The sequence below is a fragment of the Oncorhynchus tshawytscha genome, linkage group LG07 (assembly GCF_018296145.1).
Source record: "Oncorhynchus tshawytscha isolate Ot180627B linkage group LG07, Otsh_v2.0, whole genome shotgun sequence".
NCBI lineage: Eukaryota > Metazoa > Chordata > Actinopteri > Salmoniformes > Salmonidae > Oncorhynchus > Oncorhynchus tshawytscha.
Window position 1 is genome coordinate 52594890 of NC_056435.1, and position 15763 is coordinate 52610652.

A 15763-nucleotide genomic window follows, 5' to 3' on the forward strand; every position below is an offset into this window, starting at 1 on the left:
GATGCTAGTATTATGGTACGACAGCAACAAATTCCATGAGTTAACATGATGTATTGTGGTTTGAGAGACAACTCATGAAGGCTGCATTGAAAGACATCAGGATAATATTATATGTTAGCTCATCATCAGAAAGCTCTTTTGGCTCTTCAACGGTGTCCCAGAACGCACTGTGCAGCATCACAAAGATTGACTGCACTGTTGCACCATCATCTCTCATATTTCATTCATCAAGGGCCAGTTTTCAGAATGAAGTAGGAACAAAAATATTTTTATTTTGCCATGGAAGAAAAACAGTTACTGTGTAAATCGCTTACCACATTGCAGTTTTGATTGAATTTAACATTTTGGCATTGTCAATAGTGAATGTGGGAATAGTATACTGCAATGAAACAGCATAGATACTGTACATGAAGACCTACAGATGTAAGATCTTAATTTGATCACCTTGTTGCAGGAGAACTTTCCTGCAATGCAGGATATTTTTAACTTGTAGTGTATTTGAAGTTTAAAAAGGCGTCTGGAGTTTGTAATTTCCACTTTGAAATTTCAGACTTGATTTTCCCTTATGAAAAAAGGTATCATCTCCTACAATGAATTATAATCCACATAACAATTTTGCATTTCCTGTTGCTTCCGGATTATTTTCCTGATGTAGTAAACTGACTCGAATTAAGATGCTACATGTGTACGTTTTCTGGTGTCTTGACATTAGTGTGATGGTATGACTGCAGAAAGTTAACACAATGTATTATGAGTTAACACGATGTATTATGAGTTAACACGATGTACTGTGGGCTGGGAGATAAGGCAGCCATTGAGGTACTTTCTCTAGCTCCTCATCAGAAAACATGTTTGGCTCTTCAATGACAACATTCTACCAAGAACGTACTGTGCTGCATGCCTCACAAAGAGGGACGGAGCAGTGTTTATTCTTTGTTAGTCAGCACCTCAACATACATTTTTGGGTGTGCGTCAGCTCATGCATTTTATCAGAATGAAGAAGAAACAGAGTTGAGATGTTAGAAGCGCCATTCCCTGACTCACATGATGTCAGAGATACTGTATAATATAGTTAAGAATGTACCTACCTAAAGGTCATATGAATATCATTGATTACATTTAAAGTGAGAGTAAGGTGGTTCTGAGAGGCCTTTCTACTGGTGACTTTGTGTGTTGGTGGGGTTTTGTGAGTGTGTTATTACATTGGTGCGTATCCCAGTTCTAACAATGTTTGTGTGTGACTCTTTTGTGCAGGGTTAGAGTGGCATTCTCAGGTGCAGATATGACCACAGATAAGGATCAGTCCATGGATGACCAGTCTCCTGCTGTGGTTTTTGCGGTTAAGGGCATTGACGTCACTCCTAACAAAGACGAGGGAGTTCGCAAGGTAGGCTTTAACCTCATCCCACCATCCTCTGTAAAGGACAAACTCGGACTTGACATAAAGGAGCGTAGCTCAAATTATTATTAGGATTCAGATCTACTTTTCATACTCTGTGTTGCTTATCATTCCATAAACATGCGTTGTTGGTTATGAAAGGGATCTATTCAGTGTTAGGATGTGTTCTACTGTTGTCATCCTCTTTTAAGCCAGGCCTGAAGCACACACACAATGTGTTCCCTTTGGCATGTTATTCAGAGAGACTTCAGAGATACTCTTCTTTCATAATTCTGCCACCACTCAAGTGTTCCTTTGTTTTGAGCACATCCTCCTCTAAACGTGGCAAGAAGAACAGAGCACGGCAAGAAATACCGTTAGGATTAAAAATACTAGTAGGGGTACATGAAAGATAAATATTTCACATGAATAAAGTCATATCATATTTTTTTTAAATCACTACAGCTGTGATGGATACAGGACGTTTCGGTACAATTTTATGAATGCCGACAGATAATTTGTTAATTTGACATTGTGTGATCTTTTTGTGTCTGTAAAATCAGTAATACGAGAAATGGTGGTGGAAACGCTTTTATGCACAAATATTGATATAATGGCAATCATATCAAAGTAAATTTGGAGTCACACGATGCTATGGTGTGTGGTCCTCCCACTACAACTCGGGAAACCTTGCAGTTTATTAGGCTATAGGTAAAATAATGAACTTCAGTGTGAAAGTGCACAGTGATCTTGATGCTCCATTCCAATAAATATCAAGGGTCTTATTCTGATGACATGATGATCGATGCTTGACTACCATTTGACAAATAAAAATATTCTTGCTCTTATCCATAATAATCTCATCATGTATACTAGCCTACCCACACTGTATCTGTGAACTGTTGGCTAGAGAGCATGTGCCAAGACCAGAGCAACGTTAGGCACATTTGCTATTTAATGCAACTGTTTTTGTGACAAAACTATCGGTAGAGTTGAAAATTATATGGAAACACATTGAACTTTAGATTTGTATTCGGTACATGAAAACTTACGCAAAATGTAATTTTGAGGGCACTACGTCATCACGCAGTGATTTTTATTCGCAATAAATCCAATTGGTGGAAACGTATATTTTCTTTATGCGGATTCTAGAATATTTGCATGAAAATCTTTCGCCAATTGGATGGAAACCTAGCTACTGTCTAGCTATAGAAAACAAATACTAACTAGCATGCTGAGCTGAACTGATCTTAGGGCTGACATCTGTTCTTTGTACAGGTGGTGAAAAAACAGGGAGAGGATGGGGACAGACCCATGATCGGGGACAAGGTAGCAGTGCACTACACTGGCAAACTTCTCAATGGGAAGAAGTTTGACTCCAGTATGGACCGCAAGAAACCCTTCATCTTCAATCTGGGAAAAGGTATGTTCGAGTCTGAGTCTGCCTCTTCCTTCCAGTACTCGTTTCTGTACATCTCCATACCTTTTAGTTGAAGATGACCGTTATCAGGATCTACAGATGTACATAGCTTTTACATCAGGTAAAACTTTATATTAAGGTCCCTTAATAAACCATTTATAAACAGTTTGTAAAGTGTTTGTTGGCCATTTATTAATCATTGTTCCTACATTTGTAAATGTCAATATGCAATCTCTAAATAGTTATTTACGTATTTATAAACACTATTTTAAATTATTTATTAAAGGTTAATAAGATAATGAATAAGGTGTTTGATCATAGCAATGTACTACTAATGTACTTATAAACCAGTTATAACGGCGTTATTGTGGCTCAGTTGGTTGGGCATGGCGCTTGCTACACCAAGGTTTTTGGGTTCGATTCCCATGGGGGCCCAGAATAAAAAATAAAAAATGATGCACTCTACTGTAAGTCGCTCTGGATAAAAGCATCTGCTAAATAACTAAAATGAAAAAAATCAAATGTCTAACTCACAAGACTATTTATAAGGAATTTATTAACGGTTTTTAAAGACATGATGGTGCCGACAGAGAGGGTCGCCTCGCTTCTAGTCCTTAAACCATATAAAACCATATATCCTGAGGTTGCATTTATTGTAGCTGGGGATTTTAACAAAGCAAATTTGAGAACAAGGCTACCTAAATTCTATCAACATGGCCTTTTGAAATCAGACAATGGTGGATTAACAAGTTTATCTAAAAGATTTTTGGAATTTTAATTATGAGATTTCTGTTTGAATTTGGTGCCCTGCACTTTCACTGGCTGTTGTCAAATCGATCCCGTTTCAGCCGTCAGTTAACAAACAAATTTATTGACTGTAGCACAATACTGGATCACTGTTACTCTAACTTCCGCGATGCATACAAGTCTCTCCCCCTCCCTCCTTTTGCCAAATCTGACCACGACTCCATATTACTTCTCCTGTCTATAGGCATAAATTCAAACAGGATGTACCTGTCACAAAAAGTTTTCAACCTCTGGTCTGACCAATCGGAATCCACGCTTCAAGATTCTTTTGATCACGCGGACTGGGACATCGCCTCAGAGAATAATATTGATTTGTACGCTGATTCGGTGAGTCAGTTTATAAGGAAGTGCATTGGAGATGTGGATAGATGGCGGCATTTGCGCAAAACTGAAAGCGTGAACCACCACATTTAACCATGGAAAGATAACTGGGAATATGGCCGAATAAAAACGGTGTAGTTATTCCCTCCGCAAGGAAATCAAGCGAAATGTTGGTATAGGGCCAAAGTGGAGTCGCAATTCAACGGCTCAGACACGAGACGTATGTGGCAGGGTCTACAGGCAATCACGGACTACAAAAAGGAAAAACCAGCCACGTCACGAACACTGACGTCTCGCTTCCAGACAAATAAACACCTTTGCCTACTTTGAGGGTAATACAGTGCCACCGACATGGCCCGCAACTGCGGCCTCTCCCTCTCCTTGTTCGTGGCCGATGTGAGTAAGACATTTAAAACATGTTAACCCTCGCAAGGCTGCCGGCCCAGACGGCATCCCTAGCCGGGTCCTCAGAGCATGCGCAAAACAGCTGGCTGGTGTGTTTAAGGGCATATTCAATCTCTCCATATCCCAGTCTGCTATCCCCACATGCTTCAAGATGGCCACCATTGTTCCTGTACCCAAGAAGGCAAAGGTAAACTTATCTAAATGACTATCGCCCCATAGCACTCATCATGAAGTGCTTTGAGAGGCTAGTCCAGGATCATATCACCTACACCTTACCTGCCACCCTAGACCAACTTCAATATGCATACCGCCCCAATAGATCCACAGACGATGCAATCGCCATCACACTGCACACTGCCTTATCCCATCTGGACAAGAGGAATACCTACGTATGTAAGAACGCTGTTCATTTACTACAGCTCAGCATTCAACACCATAGTACCCTCCAAGCTCATCATTAAGTTTGAGGCCCTGGGTCTCAACGCCGCCCTGTGCATTTGGATCCTGGACTTGCTGACGGGCCACCCCCACTTCGCTGATCCTCAACACTGGGGCCCCACAAGGGTGCGTGCTCAGCCCCCTCTTGTACTCCCTGTTCACCCATGACTGCATGGCCATGCACTCCTCCAACTCAATCATCAAGTTTGCAGATTAAACAACAGTAGTAGGCTTGATCACCAACAACGAGACAGCCTATAGGGAGGAGGTGAGGGCACTCAGAGTATGGTGTCAGCAAAACAACCTCTCACTCAATGTCAACAAAATAAAGGAGATGATCGTGGACTTCAGGAAACAGCAGAGCGAGCACCACCCTATCCACATTGATGGGACAGCAGTGGAGAAGGTGGAAAGTTTTAAGTTCCTTGGCGTACACATCACTGACAAACTGAAATGGTCTACCCACACAGACAGTGTGGTGAAGAAGGCGCAACAACGCCTCTTTAACCACAGGAGGCTGAAGAAATTTGGCTTGTCACCCTCAAACTTTTACAGATGCACAATTGAGAGCATCCTGTCGGGCTGTATCACCACCTGGTACGACAACTGCACTGCCACAGCCGCAGGGCTCTCCAGGAGGGTGGTGCGGTCTGCACAACGCATCACCCGGGGAAAACTACCTGCCCTCCAGGAGACCTACTGCACCCGTTGTCACAGGATGGCCAAAAAGATCATCAAGGACAACAACCACCCGAGCCACTGCCTGTTCACCCCGCTTACCACCCAGAAGGTGAGGCCAGTATAGGTGCATCAAAGCTGGGACCGAGAGATTGAAAAACAGCTTCTATCTAAAGGCCATCAGACTGTTAAACAGTCGTCACTAACACAGAGAGGCTGCTACCTACATACAGACTTTAAATCATTGGCCACTCTAATAAATAGATCACTAGTCACTTTAATAATGTTAACATATCTTGCATTACTCATCCCATATGTATATACACTGTATTTTTATACCATCTATTGCATCTTGCCTATGCCGCTCGGTCTTCGCTCATCCATATATTTATATGTATATATTCTTATTCCATCCTTAGCTTAGATTTGTGTGTATTAGGTAGCTGGGGAATTGTTAGATTACTTGTTAGGTATTACTCCACTGTTGGAACTAGAAGCACAAACATTTCGCTCCACTCACAGTAACATCTGCTAACCATGTGTATGTGACCAATAAAATTTGATTTGATGGTTTGTCTCTCCATTTGTATACAGTGCTTTCAGAAGTTATTCATACCACTAGACTTATTCCACATTGTGTTGTGTTACAGCCTGAATTCAAAGCCCATCTACACACAACATCCCAGAATGACAAAGTGAAAACTTTTGTTTTTTTTACATTTTACATTTTGCTAATTTATTGAAAATGAAATACAGAAAAAAACGAATTTACATATCACACCCGGGACAAAACTTTGTAGAAGCGCCTGTGGTAGCGATTGCAACTCTGAGTCTTTCTGGATACGTCTCTAACAGCTGAAAATCCACACCTGGATTTTGCAAAATTTGCAAAAAAAATAAATACATTTGTTGAACATTGCTCGACAACCATTTGCAGGTTATGGAGAGTGGTACGCAATAATTTTTTCAATATTACTTTTGTGCCTTCTTGCAATCAGGATACATGTTTTGAAAACATTTGTATTCTTACAGGCTTCCTTCTATTCATTTGGTCATTTAGGTTAGTATTGTGGAGTAACTATAATGTTGTTGACCCATCCTCAGTGTTCTATCACAGCCATTACATTCTGTAACTGTTTTAACGTTGTCATTGGCCTCATGGTAAAATCCATGAGCGGTTTCCTTCCTCTCTGGCAAATGAGTTAGGAAAGACGGCGGTATCTTTGTAGTGACTGGGTGTATTGATATACCATCCAAAGTGTAAATAATAACTTCACCATGCTCAAAGGGATATTCAATGTCTACTTTTTTATTTTACCCATCTACCAATAGGTGCCCTTCTTTGCGAGGCATTGGAAAACCTCCCTGGTCTTTGTGGTTGAATCTGTGTTTAAAATGTACTGTTCGACTGAGGGACCTTACAGATAATTGTATGTGTGGGGTACAGAGATGAGAAAGTCATTCAAAAATCATGTTTTAACACTAGTCAATGCATCTTATTATGTGTCTTGTTAAGTGAATTTCTACTCTTGAACGTATTTAGGCTTGCCATAACAAAGGGGATTGAATACTTATTAACTCAAGACATTTCAGCTTTTCATTTTCCAACTGTGACAAAAAAGAAACTACATTTATTATATTTTAAATTCAGGCTGTAACACAACAAAACATGGAAAAATTCAAGGGGTTGTGAATACTTTCTGAAGGCACTGTACGTATTTATAAATGTATATGTCATGAATTTATTAAATGAATTTATTAATTGTTAATGAGTGCATTTGAAGAGCATCTGATCTATAGTCACATTTGGTATTCATGTAATAATAAGGAATTCCCCTCGACTATGCCCACAAATTGGGAAAACAAGCATTCTTTCTCGTTGACCCCCTCTGTGAAAGAGCCACCTTCGTCGTAGATTTCTGTTATACAGAAATAAAAAAAACATGCTGACAGGCTGCTGTGTTGTTCAATGTACATGTAGCCAGGTCAAAAATGGCAACTTGCGGTTCGCAATGCTCCCCACGTAGGGAAGTGGAACCTGCGAGAAGAGCACTGTGGCTTCATGCTATTTGGTGTGGAAGAGTGGGAAATTGTGGGGACCCGTTGTCCAAGTAAGCTACACGTATCAATCAATCAATCAATCAAATTTTATTTGTCACATACACATGGTTAGCAGATGTTAATGCGAGTGTAGCGAAATGCGTGTGGAAAACATTTCATCACAGGTAAGACATCTCCATGTAGTTTTGTAATTGACTTAAGCAAGCAGACAAGAAGAAAATTGGTTTGAAAAAGGTCAGGTTTTTGCTGTGAGCCAATGGGACAATTTAATTTATAATTATAATTAATAACCAAGGTACCTTGGGTTGTTTTCCCCACAGGCGTGTGGGGCCGCAATGTTCTACTTTAAATGATATTATAAATTATATTATAGAATTATATTATATATTAAAATGGTATTATTTTATGCTATTTTATTGTGTTACTATTTCCTTTTTTATTGATTCATTTTCTTACTTTTAGCTGCATTGTTGGGAAAGGCTTAAGCAAATCTACACTTGTATTCGACACATGCGACATATACAATTTGATTAGATTGTGTAAGATATTACTGTTCTCAGATGTTTTATTCATAGATTTTAGATGTGATTTAAAAAGTGTTTTTGCAAAACTTAATACATCCATGTTTTGCTGGAATACTCTATGTGGTTGTCTCATCTAGCTATCCAGGTGAGACATCACAAAACATTTCTGAGATCTGGGACTTAAAAATAGTCATCTCAAAACTATACATTTTGCTGATAGAATCTTATAGTTCGAAGTAATTGAAAAATCAAGGACTTGGATCTTTTGACCACTTTTCAGAAGAATGGCCTTAATGTAAGCTCTTTATGGTAAAAACAAATAAATACAGATGTCTTAGAGCATGCTTCAAGCTCTTAGGAAAGGCATTGCTGTTTTTGTCTTGTTCTAGATCAATATGAAAACCTCCATGGAAGAGGTATTAAACAAAAATTACAAACTTACATCTTATTGCTAAATAGCAAGTAGATACTGACTTTGGGTGTCAGAGACCACAAAAATATTTACTTATACAGATCTAAGCTTTAGCAATGTTGCTAGTTACATACAGTACATTCAGAAAGTTTTCAGAACCCTTGACTTTTGTTACATTACAGCCTTATACTAAAATGTATATATTTAAAAAAATCTCAATCTACACACAAAAGCAAAAACAGGTTTTTAGACATTTTTGCAAATGTTTTAACCTGACAGAAGTTTTCAGACCCTTTTGTTAAAGCACTACAAGATTGCAACACCTGTATTTGGGGAGTTTCTCCCATTATTCTCTGCAGATCCTCTCAAGCTCTGTCAGGTTGGATGGGGAGCATTGCTGCATGGCTATTTTCAGGTCTATCCAGAGATGTTCGATCGGGTTCAAATCTGGCCTCTGGCTGTGCCACTCAAGGAGAGACTTGTCCCGAAGCCACTCCTGCGTTGTCTTGGCTGTTTGCTTAGGGTCGTTGTCCTGTTGGAAAGCGAACCTTCACCCCAGTCTTAGGTCCTGAGCGCTCTGGAGCAGGTTTTAGTCAAGGATCTCTCTGTACTTTGCTTCATTCCTCATTCCCTCAATCCTGACTTTCCCAAAACATCCCCACAGCATTTGTATTTATTTTTTAAACTTTATTTAACTAGGCAAGCCAGTTAAGAACAAATTCTTACTTGCAATGACGGCCTAGGAACAGTGGGTTAACTGCCTTGTTCAGGGGCAGAACGACAGATTTTTACCTTGTCAGCTCGGGGATTCGATCTTGCAACCTTTCGGTTACAAGTTACAAGTCCAACGCTCAAACCACTAGGCTACCTGCCGCCACAGCATGATGCTGCCACCTCCATAGGGATGGTGCCAGGTTTCCTCCAGACGTGACGCTTGGCATTCAGGCCAAAGAGTTCAATCTTGATATCATCAGACCAGAGAATCTTATTTCTCATGGTCTGAGAGTCATTAGGTGCCTTTTGGCAAACTCCAAGCGGACTGTCATGTGCCTTTTACTGAGCAGTGGCTTCCACCTGGCCACTCTGCCATAATGCCTGATTGGTGGAGTGCTGCAGACATGGTTGTCCTTCTGGAACGTTCTCCCATCTCCACAGAGGAACTCTGGAGTTCTGTCAGAGTGACCATCTGGTTCTGTGTCACCTCCCTGACCAAGGCCCTTCTCCCACGATTGCTTAGTTTGGCAGGGCGTCCATCTTTAGGAAGAGTCTTTATTCTGCTCTGGAATTGCGTTCCCATGCAGAATTAGACAGATAGCTAACAACTAAGTCTTCAATAAAACTCCCAAGGCTTGATTTTTCTTGAACGGATATATTGAAAACGTTTGTTGTGAAACTGCAAAATACAGAAAATAATATACTTTAGTATTCAATTCACATTGACATACTGTAGCTGTACATTATACATTTCAAGTTGAAGTTGCATAAATACAAAGCACCTGCCAAGAAACCATGTATCTGGCATGATGCCAAACTAGATAGCTAATTACCATATGAGTAGTAACTAGCCAACTCTTTTCATTACTCTAATAATGTGAAAACACCTCTGTACAATAACAAAGCATATTACACTAGGAACAGTAACAAAAGTACAGTATTGTAGGTTTTACAAACTAATACAGCTGACTGGCATACATGAAAGGCATTGCAATTTGTGGGAGTAAATGCAACCAACCAACATTGATAAGTAAGCAATTTTATCAATAAATAATATTATCATCACTAGCAATATGCTTGAATTGAACTTACAAACAAATATTTTCAGTGGCTGAAGCGTGACAAGGAATAGCATCACAGAAAGAACTGCACCATACTTCCTGATTCCGTGCAATCTTTCTAAGTATCAGAAAGCTCCACTAGGGGGCGATAAGCACAATGGAACACAATGAAAGTTCATCTTAACCACTATAATAAAGTACTATGTTACTTTCTAACAGGATGGCAGCACAGTCTTGGTGGTTCCAAACTTCTTCCATTTAAGAATGATGGAGGCCACTGTGTTCTTGGGGACCTTTTAATGCTGCAGAAATGTTTTGGTACCCTTCCCCAGATCTGTGCCTCGACACAATCCTGTCTCTGCGCTCTACGGACAATTCCTTCGACTTCATGGCTTGGTTTTTGCTCTGACATGCACTATCAACTGTGGGACCTTATATAAACAGCTGTGTGCCTTACCAAATCATGTCTAAACTATTGAATTTATCACAGGTGGACTCCAATTTCGAGTCTCATAGCAAAGGATCTGAATACTTATGTAAATCAGGTATTTCTGTTTATATTTCTAATAATGCAAGCATTTCTAAAAATCTGTTTTCGCTTTGTCATTATGGGGAAAAAATCTATTTAATCCATTTTAGAATGAGGCTGTAATGTAACAACATGTGGAAAAAGTCAAGGGGTCTGAATACTTTCTCAATGCACTGTAAATGGTCAAACAATTCATTTTTGACCTAGATAGCCTACATATCAATACATACACAAACTATGTGTGCCTTTTGTTTAAAAAAAAAAGTTTATGTAGTTCTGTCCTTGAGCTGTTGTCTATTGATGTTCTGTATTATGTCATGTTTTATGTGGACCCCAGGAAGAGTAGCTGCTGCTTTTGCATCATTATACTAATAATATACCGTATCAACCATGAACAAATGCCTCATAAATAATCTTATGAGTTGACAATAACTTCTTTAGAACTGGTTTATAAGTACATCAGTAATACATTATTAATCATTTACAAATTGTGAACATACAATGATGAAACACCTTAGTAATTTTCTTATAAATCATTAACACATTATTTAAAAGTGTTTATGTATGTGTAAATTACTATTTAGAGATTTCTTATTGACATGAACAAATATAGGAATAATGATTAATACTTGATAAGTAAACTCTATACAAACTTATAAATGGTTTATTAAGGGACTTTAATATAAATTGTTACCCTACCATCATACTTACATCTCAAAGTGTTGCATGTGTTTGACATCTGTGTGTGTTTGGGGGAAGGAGTGTGGATGGTGGGTTGTGGTAACACATCTTATTCACCTGCCGTATGTATCGCCTATATGTCACTGCATATGTAGCCTACATCTGTTCATCATGTCTCTTCTCATATATCACTCCACAGGTCAGGTGATTAAGGGCTTGGATATTGGTGTGTCCTCTATGCAGAGAGGAGAGGTGTGCATGCTCCTCTGCAAACCAGAATATGCTTATGGTTCAGCTGGATGCCTCCCCAAAATACCTCCCAATGCCATGCTACAGTTTGAGGTAGGTTAAGCAGAGTGGTTTCCAATGTGATGGTGGTATACGGGCCTTCATCTGCACATACAGTAGCAGGTTTCCCCTATACTGTATTCTGACTGTGGATTGTTCTAGATTCTCTCTCTGCATTGTGAACAAAACACATAAATAACACTGTCTCTGTCATAATTCTCATCATTATGGAATCTTATGGTTACTGTTGTGGTAAACTGCCAACAAATGGATGTGATTTGATGTTTTTTCTGTTCTTACGTGTCTCTTCACTTCCTTTAGGTGGAGCTGCTGAGCTTCAAAGGGGAGGTGCTGACGGACGATGGCGGCATCACGAGGAGGATAAAGGTCAAAGGGGAAGGTTATAATAGTCCCAATGATGGATCAACTGTCCACGGTGAGGCAGACATGCCTTCTCTCCATCACATTCATTGTGATCTCATTAACTGTGAACTTGGTGATCAATATTTGTATTGATTTTGGTACAAAGGCTTTGTCTCACGTTGACTGTGATCAACATTTTATTGATTTTTGTACAGTCTCAAACACAAACAGTGAACATTCAAACCTACATTACGTTTGTTATCTGAAGTAAAATAATATTTTCCATTTAAAAAAATGGGTATATTTTCAATTGCAGTCCTGTATTCCACAGTGCACCTGGAGGGTCGCTGTGGAGAGCGTCTGTTTGACTCCAGGAACGTGCACTTCATTGTGGGCGAGTCAGAGGACATGGGTGTTCCTCTGGGTGTAGACAGAGCCATGGAGAAGATGCAGAAAGGAGAATGCTGCATGCTCTACTTAAAACCCAAGTAAGGGCCTTTACTCTACTCTACTTCCTGTCGCTGAAGTGGACCTGTTGCAACACAAAGTAGATATGCTTACTCAGTCATCATCAGCAATGATTTGTAACCTTGAACAAGCATCTCTATAGAAAAATTGCGAAATAATGTAAGCCTTTCATGGAACAGGTGTGCGTCAGAAATAATCAGCCATACAATACTCTCGCTCTTGTTTTTTGTAGGTATGGCTTTGGGAAAGATGGTAGAGCACAGCATAAGATTGGACCAAACTCAGACCTGATGTATGAAGTGACTCTAAATGACTTTGAGAAGGTGAGTTCTACTTGAAGGATTCGATAGGGTAAAAATAATGTGTTCATGTATCCTATTAGTGTCCCTGGAAGATACCAACAGATTGCTTTTATTTGAGCTGGTGGAGTTTAGACAATGAGGGTCTCAGTTAGATATTGCATGATGGCAGAGTGACCCTGGAGAAAATAATGGGAAGAAACAGCCATAATCTCATTGAAAGTCACCATCTCTGAAACTGATAACAGTGTTTTCTTTTCAAGGCCTTCTCTGAAACCGATAACAGTATGTTTTCTTTTCAAGGCCTTCTCTGAAACCGATAACAGTATGTTTTCTTTTCAAGGCCTTCTCTGAAACCGATAACAGTATGTTTTCTTTTCAAGGCCTTCTCTGAAACCGATAACAGTATGTTTTCTTTTCAAGGCCTTCTCTGAAACCGATAACAGTATGTTTTCTTTTCAAGGCCTTCTCTGAAACCGATAACAGTATGTTTTCTTTTCAAGGCCTTCTCTGAAACCGATAACAGTATGTTTTCTTTTCAAGGCCTTCTCTGAAACTGATAACAGTATGTTTTCTTTTCAAGGCCTTCTCTGAAACTGATAACAGTATGTTTTCTTTTCAAGGCCAAAGAATCCTGGGAATTGGATCTAAAGGAGAAACTGGATTTGTCTGCTAGAGCCAAACAGAAAGGGACCCAATATTTCAAGGTATAGTGCACCATCTCTGTCTTTCAGACAATAGACAAAATGTAATGACCATTGGATGCATCTGTGTATGAATATTTTAGCTAGTGATGCACCGGTATGACATTTTTGGCCGATACCGATATCCGATAGTTTCCTTGCCAAAAGAAACCGATACTGATAACCGGTATTTAACATTTTAGCAGCCTTTTAAGCATTCTAGTACAGTTAAATAGTGAAAACACACACATGGACACAGCGGTCTAAGGCACTGCATCTCAGTGCAAGAGGCGTTACTACAGTCCGTGGTTCGAATCCAGGCGTTATCACATCCGGCCGTGATTGGGAGTCCCATTTGGCGGCGCACAATTGGCCAAGTGTCATCCGGGTTTGGCCCGGGGTAGGCTGTCATTGTGAATAAGAATTTTTTTCTTAACTGACTTGCCTAGTTAAATAAAGGTTACACACATATACACACACACACACACACACACACACCACACTGACCAAAACGTTATTTTCTTGGCATTTACGTATGTCCCCTTTACCAGTAAAACATAGTCAAAACCTATTTCTTTCACTTAGTTGCTTTGCTGTTTCGTTGTTAATTTGTTCAGTCGTTTCATTCTGAACCAGGATTTCTATGGAACGCCATTTGGGTCTTTGCATGTTATTTGACCTGTCAGATAAACTTGTTGACCAATCAGGACCTAAATATGACTGCACGTCACATAATCATTTAACACGTTCATTAGTTTTTTGCGTAGTTAATACACATTGATTACACTATCACTCGTATTTTATATGTCACAACGATTCATCGATAGGTATGCTATGATGCTGGTGAAGTTGTCTCGCGCATTGTCACGATTGTCGTAAAGAGGAGACCAAGGCGCAGCGTGAGTAGAGTTCCACATAATTTTAATCAACTGAAACTCACCTAACAAAAACAACCAAACAAACCGTGAGGCTACAGGTGTGCACTCAGACAACTCAATGTAGACAAGATCCCACACCAAAAGTGGGAAACAGGGCTGCCTAAATATGATCCCCAATCAGAGACAACGATAAACAGCTGTCTCTGATGCAGAACCATATCAGGCCAACATAGAAATACAAAAACCCCTAGACCTAGAACAACCTTAGACATACAAAACCCTAGACATACAACACTAGAGTACCCACCCTAGTCACACCTTGACCTAACCAAAATATATAGAAAACAGAGATATCTAAGGCCAGGGTGTGACACGCATCTACAGTGCTGGTCATAAAAAAAGCTAGCTAGCTCATGGATGCAAACAATGTTCTTCCCAAAAAACATAGCAAAACTACATAATCTGTTTCACTAGCTATAGTTAGCTAACTAACTATATAGCTAGTTGTCATACTCTAAAATAACCCTAATTTATAAGACCGTTCTTATTTGATTAATGGTGGTTGTACCCATCTATGTAAAGCTAGCCACAATAAGGATTAGCCACAATAGGGGACTTTGCGGTTAGCCTTCAAAATAAAAGAATGTAACTGACAGTGATGCAAATGCATACAAATAGTAGAATTATGCCATAATTGAATAGATCATGCTAAACGAGGATGGAATTTTGTTATATAAAATCAACAAAAGACAATTTGACAAAAATCTGTTGAAATCAGACTGGATGTATTACACTTTAGAATTGAATTGGGGGAATATTATTTCACTGTATAGCCTTACCTTTTTCTTTTTTTTTTTAACCTTTATTTAACTAGGCAAGTCAGTTAAGAACAAAATCTTATTTTCAATGATGGCCTAAGAACAGTGGGTTAACTGCCTGTTCAGGGGCAGAACGACAGATTTTTACCTTGTCAGCTCAGGGATTTGAACTTGCAACCTTCCGGTTACTAGTCCAACACTCTAACCACTAGGCTGCCCCACCTATGGATTGTGGATCAATGACATGGGGTATCAGTCTACTCAGTGACACTCAGAGAACATTAGCATCGTAGCCCTTATTTTAGGACTTTGAAACAACTGTGAATTGAGCCACATTTATTGTCAAAATATGTGTATTGAACACTATTCCCGAGGAAAAACAATACTGTGTGGATGTTTTGGAGGACATTGGGAAAAAACATATATATATATATAAAGCTGTACAGTGCAATATGAATGTCAATACACACAGTAATTCCCAATCAGTAGGCTGGAAAATCCTTTGACCTGCCTCTTCCCCTTCATCTACACTGAGTG

The 15763-nt window shown here is 39.4% G+C and overlaps 1 protein-coding gene across 3 annotated transcripts in view; it reads left to right on the top strand.

The window, feature by feature from the left end:
• The window catches only part of fkbp5 (FKBP prolyl isomerase 5), a 43451-nt gene that overhangs the window by 15128 nt on the left and 12560 nt on the right, over positions 1–15763 (top strand). For 2 of the 3 annotated variants that reach the window (XM_024427697.2, XM_024427695.2), the window contains exons 2-8: positions 1255–1387; positions 2657–2801; positions 11629–11771; positions 12039–12153; positions 12397–12568; positions 12781–12871; positions 13471–13554. In XM_024427697.2, the coding sequence (XP_024283465.1) occupies positions 1283–1387; positions 2657–2801; positions 11629–11771; positions 12039–12153; positions 12397–12568; positions 12781–12871; positions 13471–13554 (855 nt within the window). In that variant the 5' untranslated portion in view covers positions 1255–1282. The remainder of the gene's footprint in view (positions 1–1254; positions 1388–2656; positions 2802–11628; positions 11772–12038; positions 12154–12396; positions 12569–12780; positions 12872–13470; positions 13555–15763) is intronic. The other variant, XM_024427696.2, reaches the window with a different exon arrangement.